Below are 19,220 nucleotides of genomic sequence, written 5' to 3'. Positions count from 1 at the left end.
CCAGCGAAGTCCCTTGGCTACTATTTTGACAGGTGGAGACAGACCTGAAGTCACTACCACCTGATCAAAGATGCACATTCTTGGCATTGCCTGGGTATGACTGACTTAATACAGTTCAGTAAGATTATATTTTTAAGACGTTTTCAGAAATTGATCCGTAGTCTTGGGTTTTAATTATTCTGTAACGCTATTTCTCCTAAATTAATTATTAAGGAAAAAAAAAGACTTTTTAGTCTTCCTTTGAGTTTTGGATGGTGTTAATACGAATTCATTTAATTACAAAGTGGAAAACAAATATTTAAACTCTTCAGAGTTCTTAGCTATACTTCACACTAGTCTTCGTTTCTCCAGTGCCTAGGCACACGCTAAACATGCAAATAATCACTTGTTGACTAAAGAAGTACCTAAAGTCTTCGCATTCTTCTAGATGTAATTGCAAGAAGCTGCAAATCCCAAAGCCCGAATAAACCAGCTTCCAGTCAAGGCGCTTGGGATTTCTAATAGGTCTATTAAAGAACTTGACTGTTACCCCGCCTAACACTCTGAGCGGTGTTTAACAACAACAACAACAAACTCCTCTAGTCCACAACAGACCGAGAAACCTTGTAAAGATGACTCACAGCATTTATATACTCTCTATAGCACAAAGGCATTAACATTAAATGAACCTTTGGTTGATTTAACACACTTCCCAACTCCTAGCATTTTCAAAGAATCGTGGTAGGTTTCAGGATCCTCAACGACAGCAAAGCAAAACCATCCCGTTCCTTAAGATACGTAAGTTACCTACTTCTTCTGGAGAAAAATTTCAGGAGAAAAGCAGGCAAGCAAGTATCTTATTTGGAAAGTACATCTTAAAAGGAAAGCAGCCCTGATCGTCAACAACCTCAGCCGGCCCGTCACGGGTTGGGAATCAGGGGCAACCGGGGAACCCTCAAAATGTCACCCGGTCGCCAGCGACTAGGGCGGCCGGAGGAGCTGCCGCAGTCCGTGCCCGCGCGCGGCCAGCCGGGGCGCCTCGCTCAGGCCACCCCAAGCTAGGCGTCCCCAGGAGCCCGCGGGAAAGTGTCAAGACCTCTGGGCCGACTCCCTTTCCTGGCGGGCACCGCTGACACCCAGGGAGCCGCCGGCTGCGCGCCTCCCCTCCCCCACTCCAAATCCGCAAGCGCACAGGGTACAGCCGCCTTCCGGGAGGTGCTACCACACCCCGGCCCGACGCCTCGCCTCCCGCCCGCGGCTGGGCTGTGCGGGAGGGGCGGCTGGGAGAGCCGACCAGGAACCCTCGGAAAAGCGGGGGCGGAGGAAGGGGTCCCTCTAGCCGCGCCTTCGAAACAGCACTCCTTGTTCTCGATGGTCCCCGCGCGGCCGTCTTATCGAACGCCATTTCCGGTTCCTTTTAAAGGCCCCACGCTGTGCGGCGCTGCGCGTGCGAGGAAGGTATAAAAGGGAGCGAGAGGGCGGGACCGAAGAGGAAGGGGGGGAAGGAGAAAACTAGCGGTAAAGGGGGCGGGGGAGGTGCAAAGGGCGCGCTCGCGCGTCACGTGACCGGGACGCGCCGTTCTTCCGTCGGCCATTTTAGGTGGTCCGCGGCGGCGCCATTAAAGCGAGGAGGAGGCAAGAGCGGCCGCCGCTGCTTTTTCTTTTTTAGTGCAGCGGGCGAGAGCGGGAGTGCGCGCTGCGCGAGAGTGGGAGGCGAGGGGGGCAGGCCAGGGAGAGGCGCGGGAGCCTTTGCAGCCACGCGCGCCTTCTCTGCCTTGTTGTGTGCTTCGCGCGGTAGAGCGGGCGCGCGGCGGCGGCGGCGGGGATTACTTTGCTGCTAGTTTCGGTTCGCGGCAGCGGAGGGTGTAGTCTCGGCGGCGGCGGAGGCAGCAGCACCATGTCGGAGGAGCAGTTCGGCGGGGACGGGGCGGCGGCGGCGGCAACAACAACGGCGGTAGGCGGCTCGGCGGGCGAGCAGGAGGGAGCCATGGTGGCGGCGGCGCAGGGGGCAGCGGCGGCGGCGGGAAGTGGAGCCGGGACCGGGGGCGGAACCGCGGCCGGCGGCACCGAAGGGAGCAGCGCCGAGTCGGAGGGGGCGAAGATCGATGCCAGTAAGAACGAGGAGGATGAAGGGTGAGTAAGGGGCGGCCCGGGATAGTCAGGCCCAACTATCCCCCCTCCCCCTCCCTACCCCCCCGCCATTAGGCCTCGTTCCCGCTCTCCGCCCGCCCTCCAGGCGCCCGTGCAGCCTCTTTGCACTGTCCTCCCCTTCTCTACGCTGGTCTCCCCGGGGCTTTCATTTCCTTCTACCCCCAGCCTGCTAATCGCCCCCTCCCCCATCACACACGTTTCCACCTTTAGCCGTCACCATGCTGCTCCCCGGCCCGCCCTCCTTCCCTCCCTCGCCTCGGGTCTCCTCCCACTGACTTAGCCGCCGGAATTTTTTCCCGCCTGTCGAGGGGGTAACCTTTTTTCTAGTCCCGGTGTCTTCTCGCTGCCCAGTTTTCTTAAAAGTCCTGGGTATAAAAAACGCAATCAGACAGAAAAGCTTGTATGCCTGGACACCTAAGGGTTATTGGGTGCTTCTCACTGCAGCATCCCGAGACGATGCTTTTTACAAAACACATGCTTCGGGGAATGTGCAGGCTGTCCAGCTTTCCTCTTCTCCCGTCTTGGCTTCAGGCCGAATGTATTTTGTTTTTTTCTTAGTATTTTGAGTAAGTCTCGCCTCGACCTTCGCCTTTTTCCTCTATGCACCATCGCCCAACGGCTTGCTCACATAGTCCCTACTTTTCAGCTTTACGGAACCCACTGGGCCCGGTGAAATTGCCCGATCGCCTGTTGGTACGTTGGTTTTGCTGCCAGGGCTTTCCTGAAGTTCCTGGTCGGCGGGCCTGCGCTTGACTGGAGCTGTTCTACCTCCGGCTTGCGAACTGCCCTTCCCCCACCCGCAGAGTTATTCTAACCGCGCACCTTTTTCGCGCCCTCGGCTATTGGATTCCCCGACTTGTGGGTACAGATAGTACGCTTACCTTACTTCTTCTGGGCGGTTTTCAGTTTTTACAACCCACCCTGTGCCCGGAATCCTTTTTTTGGTCTCTCTTGATTTCTCCTTCCCGCTCTCACCCGCTTAAGTTAAAGGAGGCCCACCAGCCTTCTTTCATAAAACGAACAAATCCTGTATTGTGCTATGGCTTTTTTTTATTTTTATTTTTGCAGGTTTTTAAGTAGTAAGTTGTTTTCTCCATTTGGAATACGTTGTGTGTATTACTTAAAGCTGCATAGTATTTATTAGAACGCAGCATTTGGGAGCCGGGAGCATAATACAGGAGTTAGCAGGAGGGACTGAATCGAGGTTCTTGCTTGAGTTTTCTTATTCCCGTTACTGATCGCTCATTTTGGGTTATCGCTTCCATTAATTTTTGTAGTTGGGCCGGGGGGAGGGCGGGGAGGTGTGTGTCTCTGAACTTTTTTCCGCTGTAACAAGGAGAAAGGTGTTGGTAGAAGGTAAAAAAACAGTAAAATGTCGCTTTAACCCAATATTAGAAAACACGGTGTCCTTTATTGGGAAAAAGCACAAGCTTTGCAGCGGGAGAGATAAGCCCTTTGGATACAGGATTTAATATTCTCAGCCGAGGCAGACTTGTGTGGGGCTGTTTTGCTGATTGCTGGCTTTGGGAGAGTAGAGGTGGGATGGGGAAACTTCATTTATCTTGAATTATGTACGACTTAGTTTAAGAAAGGGATATGTTAAATGTTTGGAAACTTAAGCCTTTAACGTTTTGGTTTTTTTTCTGAATTCTGTTCTTGGGATAGAGGCAGCCAAATGATTAATTGTTTAACTTACTGTTTGGGGCAGGCTTTCTGTTCTGAATTTTCAAATCACAAAGCAGCTGCCTTTGTAGTTAATCTACTATTGAACTAGAGTGTAAATGAATTAAAGTTTTTAACCCTAACATGTCAAACACTAAAACTAGAATTTTGATTGGTTGCTGTACCGGTTGTTAATTCCCTAGCCATTCAAACTCCTCCCCACGACACTCTGAAGCAGCGACGGCACAGCGGGAAGAATGGTAAAACTTTTACATTTTATTTCTGTATTATAAAGGTTTCAGTAGTCATAACATGTGGAGGCTGTGAATTGGTTAGTTGCCCATTGATTCCCAGGAAATTCTAGACTTTAGTACAGTAGGATATTTTGTACCTGGGATATAAAACCTTTTAGGCATCGTGTGTGATCTTTGGGCAAAATTGATGCCATTACATGGTTTTTGGTCTGTGGTAATGCATGTATTTGTGGTTTGGCCAATTACTGCTTAATATAATTAGTAATGATGTTTTCTATGTGAGCAAGAAAAAGTAAATTTAAAGTTGATTTGTTTTTGTTAAGACAAAATTTCCTTGTTGTAATTCTAACTTTAATGCTATGTGTGAAGGTTATCTGATACGAAGTATTGTGTGTTTAAAATATATTGCATGTTATACTGAAGTATTCTGGAGATGTCAAAACCGTTTTTAAAGTAGTATTGTGTATATGTATGCAAAAATGAAGTTTTTTTTTAAATCTCCAAACATATTTGTAAACACAACTTTAAAAAGAATTGCACATTAATGTTAGATCATACTGATGTGGCTTTCCACTACAGCTTAAATCAGATTTTTAGATGTTCAGTGTGATTTGGCTGGAATGTTAATTACAGTTGGTTTACATGTATTCACAATTGCATGACTTTTTGGAAGTCTGGTAGATTATTGTTCTTTTTATCCCTCCCTTCCTCCAGATGTCACTATTTCAGCCTTTAGGTTATATTTGAGTTTTCTAAGAGTTTGTTTTTACTACCACTGGTGTTTAGAGGGCAGGTAAATTGCAGGTAGTTGACTTACAGCTGTAGAAACTACGTTCTAAGAGCCCAGTTGGGATAACATTTAAATCTTACAGGAGCTTATTACTGTTATTTTCTTTCACTGAAATCTGTCCAGTTTTATATTGGAGATGAAGTTTGACATACTGAATAAAAGTATTTTGATGGAAATTAATCTGGCACTTTGATAGTTGAATTTCATTTCTAGGTAATAGTGGCAAACTAAGTATAAATTATAACTGTACTTGACTGCTCTATTACTTATTTCATCTTATGTAAGCAATTATTTTCAGTAATTTGAAAGGACCATACACTTAGGTATAAAAGTTGATTATTTCTTTGACTTTGCGATAATTTTTGTGTTCTGTTACCTAATACTATAACTTTGCAAGTGTTTTGAGTGATCTCTCAGGAAAATTGAACAATTGAATATTTACAGCTAACAATTTTAGGTTATGAAATTTACTTTGTACATTTAACAAATATTTTCATTTTTAAAGTCTAATAATTTGACTTAAAAAAAAAATACTGTCTCATCAGTTAGCCTCGTGCTTTACACATACTGTTTTTTAAAACAACAACAAAAAAAATCCCTCAAAATTTCTAATCTTTTTGGTGTCTGCACTTACCACCCTATGTGCTGTTCTCTGTGTCCCAATTTGAGGAAAACTGGGGAAAAGTTTCATAATAGTGAAATAGTGGTTAATAGAGACAAAATTATCTAAATTTAATTTCTTAAACATATCTTTTTGTGTGTGTCTTTTTACAATTCTAACGAGACTAAAGTGATTACAATTTCATCTTAAAAGTATTTTAAATTATTGTAGACTGAAGTGTTTATTTTTAATACAAGAATAAACAGGCATTTTGAGGAGGGCATGCTTTAACCTCTAGTGGAATAAAAGGGTTTCCACAATTTACTGTGGACGTTTAGAGTATTTCTATAGTAAAATGCCTTCCTGAGTTCACCTCATTTTAATTTTTCCAACTTTCACATCCCAAGTTTTTACTTAGAAACTACTACACTGGGATTTCCCAATTTGGTGTGGACTTACTCCTCCTCTATAGGGCCACAGTCCTTTTAGATACTCTACAATCACTTAGTGTCTGCTAAAATAACGCATTCCATGTATAGCAAGCTACCTGGAGACAAAGTTTTTACATTCTAATGATTCATGGGGAGCTGTAATAATACTATGTTAACCTTCAGACAGTTTTACAGGGTAGGTGCATTGACTTACCTTCATTGGATTAGACAAGCAGAATAACCCATTTGTCTATCAGCCAAAGTACAGCAATAATTTCCTAGTAATAGGTTGATTGATACAGTACTGTAACTATTAGTGTATAAACTTAAGTATGATTCTTCCTGTTTGAGAATATTGTAAATTAAATGTGCTATAGGTTGTCACCCATCCAATTTTTAAGAAATGGGTCTACCTAACAAGTTTCTGTTTTAAATATTTGAGATTATACTCTATATCCTGGTGCTTCTGGGGCATCTTGAACATTGCTTTGTAGAAGAACAGTTACTTTTAGATAAAGTAGTCTCACGCCAGATTGACTGGCCGTTGATTTAGTATGTTGGATTTACTATAAAGTTGAGACCCTGAGTAGACTGAATTTTAGCATTCTTTGGAACCTTTGACAGCTTCCAGGGCTAAAAGTGCAGAAATGGATGCCCTCAGATCTTAAGTACTCAATTCTCTTCGTTTCACATTCTTTCTTTAATATACAGGATACTAAAATCACCTGACCTTTTGGGTTTGGAATTGGAGAATATCATTGAATATCAGTTTTTAAGTGTTGCTTTTTGAGATGAATATACTTATAACCCCTTCTATAAATTAAGTGTATGTTTACTGTGAGTTTTCTGTTTTTTTTTTTTTTTTGTTTGTTTTTTTTAAACATTACCAGGGTACTCTGTCATCTTGTCATCTGTAAGGGTGCCCTAATAAGAGTTTTGAATTTACCATTATGTGTGATTTCATGGCCAATATTGAGGGAGATTAGTTTTAGCTTGAAAGCATTTAAAAAGGAATAGAATTAATTTTTTCCCGTATTTGAATTAAAATTGCACCTTGAGTGTGTGCAGGTTCACAAATGGAGTGATGAAACAACCTTTGTTAGTTGAAGTTTTTTTTGACTTTAGTTCTGCTTCAACGTTTTAGTAGATAGGGCACTGAACTGGATGCTGGAAGCGTGGAATCTGTTTCTGTTACTTCACTTCCAACAGTGTGGTCTCAGGTAATATAACATGTTTGTTACTTGGTTTGCTGATCTGTGTGATGGAAACACTGCTCACCACAGGAAGATTGACTACATAGCCTGCTTTCATAGCTTGTGTGTATTTATCCTGTGCCTTAATAGTTGATACTGCCAGTGGTTTACTCCTGTGGAGTAAAGGTAAGCATGTTTTAGTTTCTGGAGTATTATATTATACATTGGAGCTAGACATTTAAGACTCTTTGGGGGTGGATTGGGAGACTCATATTACTGGCAGTGTTTGGCCAATAATCAAGGTGATAGTTTTAAGTATTGGGTCATGTTCTGTAAGCTCCTGCTTATCTAGACTTGAAGCTATCACAAAGCCCAAACAGCCGGAAAACCCAGCTCTGTCTCCCTACCCCAAGTCTCATGAGAAAGAGATGAAATTGTCAGCCAGTATACTCAAAAAGAATCAACAGACAATGTCATGGAATGAATCTTACATATTTTCCCCCTTACATTATTAAAAAGTAATGTGATTTTAAAGCATTGCAAGATTCTGAAGTTCCATCAAGAAAGGTGAAAATCATTTGATAAGTTTAGTGTTGATAAAGGATTGTGAACGTGTAGTAATCTCAGTTAACCAGAATCTTAACCTCTAGGTAGAACAGTGTTTATCTTACAAAGTTGATTGAGAGTTTATTTTAAAAGCAAAAATACAAGATGTCATTCTTGCTTGGGAATGAAATGAAAAGGGGAAATTTTGGGTTAAACATTTAAAGTTTGTTCAAAAATTCTCATGTTTATTAGCTATTAAATTTCAACTCAGTTGTCTTTTTTAGTCATTTAGGTTCATTCAAAGTATGAAGAAATACGATCTGATACATTAGCTCTTAGAAGAATTTTTTTTTATTGACTTGCTAAAAGTTTGTCAAGCGATTTCCAGGGGTATTTTTTTTTTAATACAGATTCTAAAATGATACCATGTGATATCTAGTTGCAAAAATGAACCCCTCCCTGTTTTAGGTAACTGCTGACTTAATTTTAAACTAAATCTGTATTTCATAAGGAAAAATACTCATTTTTTTTATCTACTGGTAAGAGTCTTACTAGCAATAACGTTTAATATTTTAGGATTGTAAAGACATAATGATAAAATACCAGAAATTTTATTTAAATAAGGATTAGTGTTTATGCTTGAGTGACATTACTCTAAAAGGTGACAGTACTTAGCCAGTCATGTTACATACTTGAAATGTATTAGCAGTTTGACATTCTGTTGTAGTTTTTAAACTGTCAGAATTTGTTATGAAACTACATATGGAAGATTACAAGTTGTTGGGAAGTTTTAAAAGAGAACTTTCTTTGCCCTTTTCCAAAATTGGAAAGAAGTGTAATGATATTCAAAGTAATGATGTATTACTTTGAATAGGGTATTTGACAGTAAAGCCTTGTTAGGGGAAGTATCTTTATATAAAAAATACTATTGAGTTTGGAGTGTTTAAACCTAGAGGCCTCAGTAGTATTGAAAATAAAGTTCTTAGATGGGAAGAAACAGAACAGCTTCCACCAGCCAGTACTGTTCCTTACATATTGCTTTTTATATTTAGAAATTCTTCCTTACTAAAGTTACTGGCATTTATGTAGAGTACAAACAAATCATTAGTGTGAATTTGGAACTACATTTTATTTAAAGAGTCTCAGACAACCTAATTTCCTGTCTGTATTTTTTATATGGGATATATAAAGTTTTGAGTCTAAGTCTTCAGCATTAAAAATAATCTTTTAGGATCCATTTGTATAAAACTCATCTTGGCCTATACCCCTTTAATGTTGGAAACTTTAATTAGCTCATGCAGATTAAAAAAATTCAAGTCATTGAATAAATGAAAAAATTATTTAATAATTATATTTAGTTTGTGTTCTACCCTTCTAAATAGTAATTTGTTTTTATTGAGCACTTAGAGTGTGTCAGACCATGGTCTGTGCCATTTAAATCCTTATTGCAGGTAGCTGAGGTAAGCGTTCAGTAAGTTCTGAAGGAAGGATTTAAACCCCAAGTAGCTTGGCTCACTGCCTCTAACCTCTAGAAGAGAATGTCCCACAAAGCACCCTCAAGTCTCATTTGGAGAGTTATCTGCAATGCTTGTCATTTAATACTATAGTGTGGTATAATGTCAGTATTTATAAGGCAAGGATATTTTAATTGTTCAGTAGGTATTTTAAGTGGTGTACTGTATTGCCTCTGGGGTGCTAAATAATTTTATAGATAGAATTAAAAAATTAAACTTTGTTGATACTGTAGATGAAGTTCTACACTTCAGTTGGGATTATTGATTCACTTACAGGTAAGGATCAGATTTTAAACTTGTAGTATTAGGGACCCAATTTTGCTGCTTGAACAAGTCCTGTGCTGTAGTTTTAACTCGACTGTTCAGGATTTTTATGAAAGTCCAGCTCTCCTTCATTGTAAAATGTTTGTGTATCATTGCAGGGGTGTAAGTAACTTGAAAGTCAGTCTTTGCATTCAAGGCAGCAAAGGTAATCTGTACAGATAAGATATTGTGCTTTAAGTAAGATACAGTAATATAAAATACAGGTAGTTTAAATTGACGTCTTATACCATCTCATAATTTGAGTTGGGATGTGGAAATGCTCATATTATAAAGACGCTAAAATAAGTTCCCATTTATCCAGAATTAAGATAACAGGCTTATTTTTATCTGTTATATTTTGGTATGTCTACTGAATAAAGATGGGATGGATTTAATATGTTACATTTAGTAAAGATGGGGTGGATTTGGTACAGTATGTTCATTGTAGTATATCCACCTGTCTGGTTACCAGTTTTGTGCAGCAGCCTGCCTTATTAGAGCAGCAGAAGACTGCTTTGGGGCTGCCAAAATGGTAGTGAATTAGTCTCAAAAAGAGCCGGTTAAACTCCTGGTCAGAGGCTGTTTACTGTTACTTTACCAAAAATTAGAAAAAAATCACGTGCCAACTAACTTCCCCCAAAATGGAGCAGGGAGCATTTTAGAATAGCGGCTGCTGATTAATCTGGCAAAAATGAAAACTAGAACTAAGAAAGCTAGAGCCAAGAAATAAGGTGTATTTAGTGCATTAATAAAAAGTTCAGAAGAGTGCAGGCATGCTACAAGTAGCATCAGGTGTCAGTGGTGACTGACAGAGTGTTAAATCATGATTACAGCAGAAGAGTATGTGCACTATGCTGTAGGGGGAAAAAAAAATCAAGTAAGTGCGTTAATTGCTCAGTCGTGTCCGACTCTTTGGGACTCCACGGACTGTAGCCCGCCAGACTCCTCTGTCCGTGGGATTCTCTAGGCAAGAGTACTGGAATGGGTTGCCATTCCATCTAGGCGCATTCCAAGTAAATTGAGCGTTAAACAATTGAGAGACTAGGAAAACAGGAAATACTTGAAGGAAGGTGGACTATCTGGCTCGGTCTCTAAAGGTGCTGGATGGCTAAAGTTTTATTGCTACATATTTTGCTCTAATTTTTTGACGAACAGTAATTATTCTCTGGAATATCTATAAGTTACAGTTGTCTAGGACATTTGCTGTTCTGGATAAATAGGATTTGACTATTAGTTTAAGAAGGATAGCCTCTTCAGTGACCTTTTAACTCTTAAGGTAGGCACATTAAGTATTTTTTGATCCTCAGGACTCTTATTAAATGTGCAGGGTTTCTCTAAAGAACACTTAATGGACCAACTGATGAATTAGTATGCTTATGTAGTATTTAAGAAAACTGATTTCTAATGTTGACAAAAGTTTGGGGTTTGTGAATAATAGAATGTGCCTCATTCTTGGTGTTATATTTTATTTCTTTGTAACTATTTTTTATTAATTTTAAATTGAGGACACAACTCAATAAAAACATTGCCTTGGGTAAATAAAATCAAAACTAGTTTTGTCTCAGTATCTGAGGAATAGGCCAGACAGCCACAGGATTTTCTTGCCTTTCAATTTCAGTTTTTTAAAAAAGGCTTCTTTAATTATTCTCTTCAGGTTGAAATAATTTCAAACTGTTAAATTATTGGTGGAAAGTTTCTATAATAATCACAATAGTAGTAATTTAATAGTTGGATTTTAACATAGTTGAAATTGTTTCTATCAAGAACATCCCATGAATATCGGAGTAAGAGGTCATTGCCTTATAGTCAGTTTCTTTCTCATGAAAAAGATAGCAGTGTCCTCTTCACCTTGAAAGAGTAAATGTTGATAATGTACTTTCGTCTATGAAGGTACGTACTCTGGATCTGTAGGTTAAAAATAAAAGTGCTTAAAGCAATTTAAGTAACTTGGACTGTATATTATTTCACTGGATATGAAAGAAAATGTCATTGAAAATACCTCAACTTTTTCCCCATGGAATTAGCCATAAACATTAAAAAATACCTGTACATCATGAGTGTTTTGTTATACTCCTTTGATTATAGAATACAAAAAGGGTTAATAAAAGTTACTTAGAGTGTGGAAATTTTATTAGAATTCTGAATGTTAAGCATATAAATAGTCCAGTTCTAGAATACAGGTACAAGTTGAAAACCTAACTTAAATGGGAAGCACACTGTATGCCTAAAAATGACTTCTTTTGTGTTAAATTTATCATTGGAAGTAAGAACAAGACTGATAAAACAGTAAGATCAGTAACACCTCAGTTAATCTGGCATTTTTAGGTTAAGCTGAAGCAAGATCTTATTCTAGAGATAAGACTGTCCTTTTGTTGAAAGAGTTGGTTTCAGTGGCAGAATTCTAAGAGGCCCACAAGATGGAGATGTTCTTGCTTTAATTTCTTTCCAGAGCTGAAAGTTAGCACCACATTCCCCCGCTGCCCCTACCTCTGACCCACTGTAGTTACAGATAGAAGTCGTTGAACAAGCATGGTTTTACTCCCATGTTGAAATTGATTTTTAGTCCTCACATAACAAATTCTGACAGTTTACCCTTAAAGTAACAATCTTCAGTCTCTCCAAAGGATAGGAGGTAATGTTAGCTCTTTTGTGGGAGTGGGTAAAGAGGGCAGAAGTCAGAGGGCTCACAGAGCTGCCAGATCTGAGCTTTATGACCTTCTGCTGTAATAAAAATAGGATTTCATGTTAAATTTTCTTTTGAGGGGGGGTGTAGTTTGGATTTAAAGTGTCTTGGTGGTTTCCACTTACCACCTGTCACTTGTAGCATTTTAAGGATTTAAATATCTTATTGCTGGTTAACTGAGGTTCTACTGGAAATAAATCATCTAGGTTAATTAGTGGGTTTTGCTTCACTGGATAATTCTTTTTATTCATTAAATTGCTTATGTGATTACTTTTGTCTTTATTAAGGATTCTTAGCACATCCAAAAACTTGGTTTACAACTTAATTCTGAGACTTTCTCATTTTTTTGTGCTAAGAGTTTTATTAATGAGAGAACTGTTAGAAAAGAAACTTCAGCGTAAGCACATGGTAGCTGCTGTGATTAGTGGGAACTGCATAGCCTTTTTATAAGTTTAATAAAGATTTGGAAGAGAAATTTCAAGGTGAAATTCTGTATTTTGCTATTAGCAGTGTTGTAATTTAAGAAAGACGGTATACACTCTTTTTACCTTGGGGATGCACTTATCTTTTTGATAAGTCAAAAGACTTAATCTGCTGCTTGCTCACTATCTTGTAATTAATTATGCAGGCGCAGTAGTGATAAACAAAACTCTCCAAAACTGTAATAGAGTGTTCTTGATATGTGGTTGTGTAGGAAGAGTGACATTTCAATATACTGCCCAGTAAATCGGTGCAGTTTGGGGAAAGTATATTATTGATATGGATACTTAAGGCAAAATAAAAAACTTTTTAGCATTTTAATATTGCTTTTTGTCTTTACAGGAAAATGTTTATAGGAGGCCTTAGCTGGGACACTACAAAGAAAGATCTGAAGGACTACTTCTCCAAATTTGGTGAAGTCGTAGACTGCACTCTGAAGTTAGATCCTATCACAGGGCGATCGAGGGGTTTTGGCTTTGTGCTATTTAAAGAGTCGGAGAGTGTAGATAAGGTAGTGTGCTATGTGTTCTCATCAGTTAATAATAAAACACGTGAATAGTTTGATAAAATTAATATGCCCATTGTTTGTGATTTCCCTCTTTGCTTATATGAAGGAAAAGATAACAGCTTTTGCCAATACATTTTAAGAATCAGATTGAAGAATTGTTTACTGAATACTTCATGTGCCAGGCTCTACTATATTAAGATTAAATTTAAAAGCCTTTAAAAATGCTTGATTGGAAAGATGTGCTGTGACATGTTTACAGAAGTAGAGATGTTGAAATCTGTAGGCAGGAAACTTGACTGAATCATTTTACATTTCAGTCTTTAGGCTACAGGGAAGTAGCAGTCATGCTTATAGTGCTGATAGATAAAGGCATGATGATTTTTGGATTATTGATTAACCCTTCTCATTCTTAACTGACCTTGAGGCTTAAACACTAGTATATATTAGCAGATGGCACATCACTACATTTGGACACTTTAACTGGGAGCTGGTCAACGTATGTCTGGCATTAGCTATATTTATTCAACTATAGTTATTCTTAAGTAAGTTAATAATCTCTGAACTTTAGTTAAGATACACATCTTTCAAATGAAAAACTTCAATTTCCTTAGGTCATGGATCAGAAAGAACATAAATTGAATGGGAAGGTGATTGATCCTAAGAGGGCCAAAGCCATGAAAACAAAAGAACCTGTTAAAAAAATTTTTGTTGGTGGCCTTTCTCCAGATACACCTGAAGAGAAAATAAGGGAGTACTTTGGTGGTTTTGGTGAGGTATGTGTTAATATTTTGACCCTTTTTTTTTTTTTTTTTTGGTCAAATTTAGTATAAATACAGTTGTCACATTATAGATTTCTCACTGGGTTTTCCAAAATTGTTTTGAAGTTTGGACAGATAATGTGATTTGTTTGGAAATAAGGACAGTATAGATACTTTATTAGTAGTATTTTCAGAGCAGTGTCTTTGGAGGTTAGAAGGTTGCCTGTTCTAGTTTATTGAGGAGCTGTTGTGCGCAGTGTCCCTGGGCACACTGTACACAGACTTTAAAGGAGATGTTCCTATTTTGAAATTTACTGGATTAGTAGAAGGGATAAAACTAAATGAGGAAGAAATCAAGATTGGATTACCTGAGATGTACAAGGAAATGCTTCAGTTGAGAATAGGAAAGAAATAAACTAAAAATATGGTGTAGTGCCTTCTCAATTTAAGCACATGTATATGTGCAGATTTTATGAAGCTAATTACAGATTTAGATTCTGTTCGTGAATTAATGATTTAAAGCTGAGAAATTTGAGTCTTTAGACCTAGATACAGCCGGCAGACATCCTTGATATGATTCAGACAGACATATTGCTTGTTTTGTTGTTAGTATTTAAGAGCTGAAATATTTCCTGCGAAAATCTGGGCATTTACCTTTTCTTCAATGTTTGTAAGATCAAGCAACATTGGGATTGCCTTCTTATTACAGCCATCTAAGATTTAAGTGTAGCAGCTTCTACCTTTGCTCGAATATTCTTTATAGTTTTTAGCAGTTCTCACCATTCCCCCATATTCTCCCAAACACAGTCACTTTAATTCTGTTTCTCTTAAAATTGACTGTTTGGGGATGTTCCTGGTGTTCCAGTGGTTAAGACTTGACTCTTGCCATGCAGGGGGCGTGGGTTTGATCCTTGGTCAGGGAACTAATATCCCACATGCTGAATGGCACGCCCAAAATTTTTAAAAATATATTGTTTCCTTCTGCTTGTGCTTAGTGGGCATTTGAGTTTGTGACCCTTGAATTAAGTAATATATATCAGTGCCCTGGGAAGCTGTATTTTTATAAAAAGCTTTAAAGACTTTAGGTGGAGTGTATATTCTAATGTGAAAACTTTTTTTAAAAGAGTAAAGTAAACAGAGACAGCAGAATAGAGCTTGAGGGCCAAATGCTTGTTTTCTGTGTGCATTTTCCCCACTAAACTTGCAAACTAAGGTATTACAACTTGTTTTTTTTAAATAATCAGGTTGAATCCATAGAGCTCCCCATGGACAACAAGACCAATAAGAGGCGTGGATTCTGCTTTATTACCTTTAAGGAAGAGGAACCAGTGAAGAAGATAATGGAAAAGAAATACCACAATGTTGGTCTTAGTAAAGTAAGTTAAGCAATTGTAGGTAATACTGGGTGGTGTTGAGAGTTAACCATGTAAACTTTCTATAAAAGGCTCAGTTTGTGTGCTTCTGCTTTAAAGATGTCTTATTGGCTCCTTATTTATCAGTCATTTTTTTACTTTTTGCTTTTATTTGGGGAATTTTTTTTTCGTTTTTAAGTGAATTTTTGTCTAGACTTTACCAGGAGATATTTTCTGAGGACTCAACAAATAGAATATAGTAACATACTTAAGCAGATACTTCTTGGATCTATCAGAAGTGTTATTTCTCCAAGTACTGATGATTGGCTTAATTGAAGAATTGATTTGAGGAAAGTATCACATCAGCCCACTGTATGTTTTAGACAGTATTGGCTATTCTGGTTATTTTTTTTCCTTGAGTCAGTATAATCACATACTTTTTCTCTCTTTAGTGTGAAATCAAAGTAGCTATGTCGAAGGAACAGTATCAGCAACAGCAGCAGTGGGGATCGAGAGGAGGATTTGCGGGAAGAGCTCGTGGAAGAGGTGGTGGTAAGCGCGAGCCTAAGTTTACTCTTATCTTAAGCTTTTCTACTTTTTAATTATCCTGAAGTAAAGATCTTTGCTGATCTTCTGACTTTAGTGAACCTATTAATGTGCTGCAGGCCCCAGTCAAAACTGGAACCAGGGATATAGTAACTATTGGAATCAAGGCTATGGCAACTATGGATATAACAGCCAAGGTTACGGTGGTTATGGAGGATATGACTACACTGGTTACAACAACTACTATGGATATGGTGATTATAGCAGTAAGTACTATACTTTTTATATTAACTGCTATTTGACATTTATTTTGTACAAATTTGGATAGGTAGAAAGGTTAGTGTAGCTTTGCCAGGTGCCAACTTCTTCAGGTTTCAAATTCCTGGAAACTTGAAACTGCAGCCATTTTTTTGCTGTTTCTCCCAGCTTTTGTAGCACATGCACGCTCTAAGGGTAAGGTGTATGTGTGTTTCTGTATATGTTTGCTGGGCTTCGGTTTTTCTTGCTTTTAGAAACTTGAAGGTTAGGTCAGGTCTTGTAAGTTCAAGGTATTCTAAATGTCAGTTCTTGGACCAACCAATAATCTTGGCATGATGTGTCTTAAATCCTATAAAAGCGAAGGATGTTGCCAGTTACAACAAATCGTATCCTCACCATAAGATAATTAGGTGTAAATTGTTAAAACAGTTGTTGAACTTGATGGGGCAAAAAAGAACCCTTGAAATGGAGACTTGTGAAGCCCTGACTTTATTGTGCAACTTGATACGTTGCTCTCCTAATTCGTGGTGACTTCTGCCTTTCAGGGAAGGGGCTCTTCTGGAAACAATTTTAGGTTTGTTTGGAGGAGAGTGGTTGCATTGATTGCATTGTTTTAAGTGGTGATTCTTTTTCTTCCTTGGTTAGACCAGTTCTTGGAATCATATCCTTTTCTTAGGTGACTAGGCCTGCTGCACAATAATAGGCTAACTAAAGTCAGAAGAAGGTCAGCAAAGATGGCTGGGTGAGATTGGAGCCCTTTGCTTAGAAGGGCAGAAATAAGAAGCGTTGATTGTGGTTGACAGAATCTCCTGTTCTAAATTGTAAGATGGATTTACCCGGTGGTTGAAAAAGAGTCTGCTATGAAACTCGAAACCTTTAAACTGTAAGGGTCAAGGGATTGTGTTCCATTTTATATAAGAATCAAGTAATCAACTCATCCTGAATGCTTCTCATTGTAGGCATTCAACATATACTTGTTAAATGATTGGAGATGGTGATTTTTTATGCTGGGAGGATAACTCCTAATTTTTTGCTATTATTTAAAATTAGACACTGTTCTTACTAGTAGTGTGTAACCACTGCAGATGTTCTAACCCTGTTTTTACTTTAGACCAGCAGAGTGGCTATGGGAAAGTATCCAGGCGAGGCGGCCATCAAAATAGCTACAAACCATACTAAATTATTCATTTGCAACTTCCCCAACAGGTACGTTCTCAAAACAGTCCTATTACCATCTTAAAGTAGTTTATATGTTCTATATTGTACTTAATATAATGTTTACTATTTTAAAGTTTCACAGCACCCAGCTGTGACAGCACACAGCTTATCATATTTTAACATAGTGACTTTTCAAGATATGTAACACAGGTGCTTTTAAGCTTTTTGCCTTTTTTGTCCTATTATTAACAAGTCAGTAAAGTTAACAGGTAAAGTACTGCTAATGGGTACAAATTAAGGAATTGCAGCAAAAAACTATTGCCTACTAACTCTGACATTATACCTTGTTTGTACCCGCCAGCGGGAACTTCCTTGCAGGCCCTGTGTCGCGCTGACTTCACGATTCTCACAGGCCCGCTCAATGCGGACAGGGTACGAGATGCTCACGCTCTCGAATGCTGCCGTGTGGTATGGTCTCTTCCAACATCCTGTATCAGCATTATAAAATAAAATGGATACTTCAAGCTTTGCCTTCACTTATTTCTTTGCTTTTAAAAACTATTTGTAATGTAATTTTAATGCATTTTTTACAGGCCCAGTAATGGTTAAATACGTCAGCTTACTGAATAATTTTAACTATTTATTCTTCTAAGGATACAGCTTGTCTCTGGATTTTCCAGTCTTAATTTTATATTTTATTAATCTATTTTAATGCTTGCTTTTCCCATTTATAGACGTTGTAGCAGTAATTGCAAGAAGTTCTTGAGCTGAATTCCTGTTGTGACAACTTCCTATATATCTATAATTATAATAGATAACTTTTTCTTTTAGTTGTATATAACTTTTCTATAATTTCCGATGGGCAAGAGATATGCTGATCCAATAAAATACGTTTAAATATTAGATGCTCTTGGGTCAAAATGCCTTTTACCAAATTGACTGACCTTTTTTATGAGTTCTTGGGCAGATGCTTTTTGAAAAGCTTTTTGTAATTTTAAAGAACCCTTTGAAAGCATATCACATCTTAAACCAGTGGTGCACATGTGGATTTACAGCTCATGGACTCTACTGTTCAGCTTTAATTTATAAAACATATCACACATTTAATGTTATACAATATTTACATATAGTGGGACATAGGGATATCTCAGTTTTATGTAAATTTTGGTAAGTGTTGTAGCTGCCTGGAGTGATTGCTGTTTTCTTTTTCTTCTTCTTTGTCTCCAGGTGGTGAAGCAGTATTTTCCAAATTGAAGATTCATTTGAAGGTGGCTCCTGCCACCTGCTAATATCAGTTCAAACTAAATTTTTTGTATCAAGTCCCCGAATGGAAGTATGACGTTGGGTCCCTCTGAAGTTTAATTCTGAGTTCTCATTAAAAGAAATTTGCTTTCATTGTTTTATTTCTTAATTGCTATGCTTCAGAATCAATTTGTGTTTTATGCCCCTCCCCCCAGTATTGTAGAGCAAGTCTTGTGTTAAAAGCCCAGTGTGACAGTGTCATGATGTAGTAGTGTCTTACTGGTTTTTTAATAAATCCTTTTGTATAAAAATGTATTGGCTCTTTTATCATCAGAATAGGGAAAAAAATGAGGAATTATAAACTGTCATGAATTGAAGTTAAGCAGAAGTTTGGAAAATAGTAAAACTTGTCAAAATTGAGGCCATGGTTAATATTGCAGTGAAATTTTACATGTTTTTAGTTAAAATCTAGTTTTTGGCACAGTGTGCCTCCCTGTCCTAATTGGAAATGACTTAATGTAGTTAATTTGTTTGTTGGATGTTTTAAAACTACTTCCATATGTAGCCATTAAGCTTTATAATACTTTCCCAGTTTTTGCTTAATATGTATTGTGCTTTTTAGAACATATCTGGATAAACGTGCAAGAACCCTTTTGCACAGATAATGTTTTGTGCTTCCATTAAATAAAAAATCTGGTAATCATAATACAAATGCAGCTAGTTTAGAGATTTTTAGGGTTGTGGTGGGTTTGTATTCGGTAGATATCCAAGTGTTGAGGGAGGATTAAAGAAATGTATACTGTGTTGATGT

The 19,220-nt window shown here is 38.3% G+C and overlaps 1 protein-coding gene across 4 annotated transcripts; it reads left to right on the top strand.

Annotated features, from left to right (window-relative positions):
• Window positions 1–1,528: 1,528 nt before the first annotated feature.
• Window positions 1,529–18,720, top strand: HNRNPD (heterogeneous nuclear ribonucleoprotein D). 4 transcript variants are annotated; one of them, XR_008717239.1, is made up of 10 exons: window positions 1,530–2,112; window positions 3,996–4,052; window positions 12,930–13,098; window positions 13,707–13,868; window positions 15,098–15,229; window positions 15,658–15,757; window positions 15,871–16,017; window positions 17,121–17,215; window positions 17,529–17,635; window positions 18,395–18,720. XR_008717239.1 is itself a non-coding variant. In XM_055588910.1 (9 exons), the coding sequence occupies exons 1-8, from the start codon at window positions 1,877–1,879 to the stop codon at window positions 17,186–17,188; spliced, it is 1,071 nt and encodes a 356-aa protein (XP_055444885.1). In that variant the 5' UTR covers window positions 1,541–1,876; the 3' UTR covers window positions 17,189–17,215; window positions 18,395–18,720. The 4 variants fall into 4 exon arrangements, 2 of the variants coding, with proteins under 2 accessions (XP_055444885.1, XP_055444886.1); XR_008717240.1 differs by lacking the exon at window positions 15,871–16,017 and having other exon boundaries at window positions 1,529–2,112; XM_055588910.1 differs by lacking the exon at window positions 17,529–17,635 and having other exon boundaries at window positions 1,541–2,112.
• Window positions 18,721–19,220: the final 500 nt, after the last annotated feature.

The sequence above is a fragment of the Bubalus kerabau genome, chromosome 7 (assembly GCF_029407905.1).
Source record: "Bubalus kerabau isolate K-KA32 ecotype Philippines breed swamp buffalo chromosome 7, PCC_UOA_SB_1v2, whole genome shotgun sequence".
Taxonomy (NCBI): Eukaryota; Metazoa; Chordata; class Mammalia; order Artiodactyla; family Bovidae; genus Bubalus; species Bubalus kerabau.
This window is presented reverse-complemented; position numbering and strand designations above follow the sequence as displayed.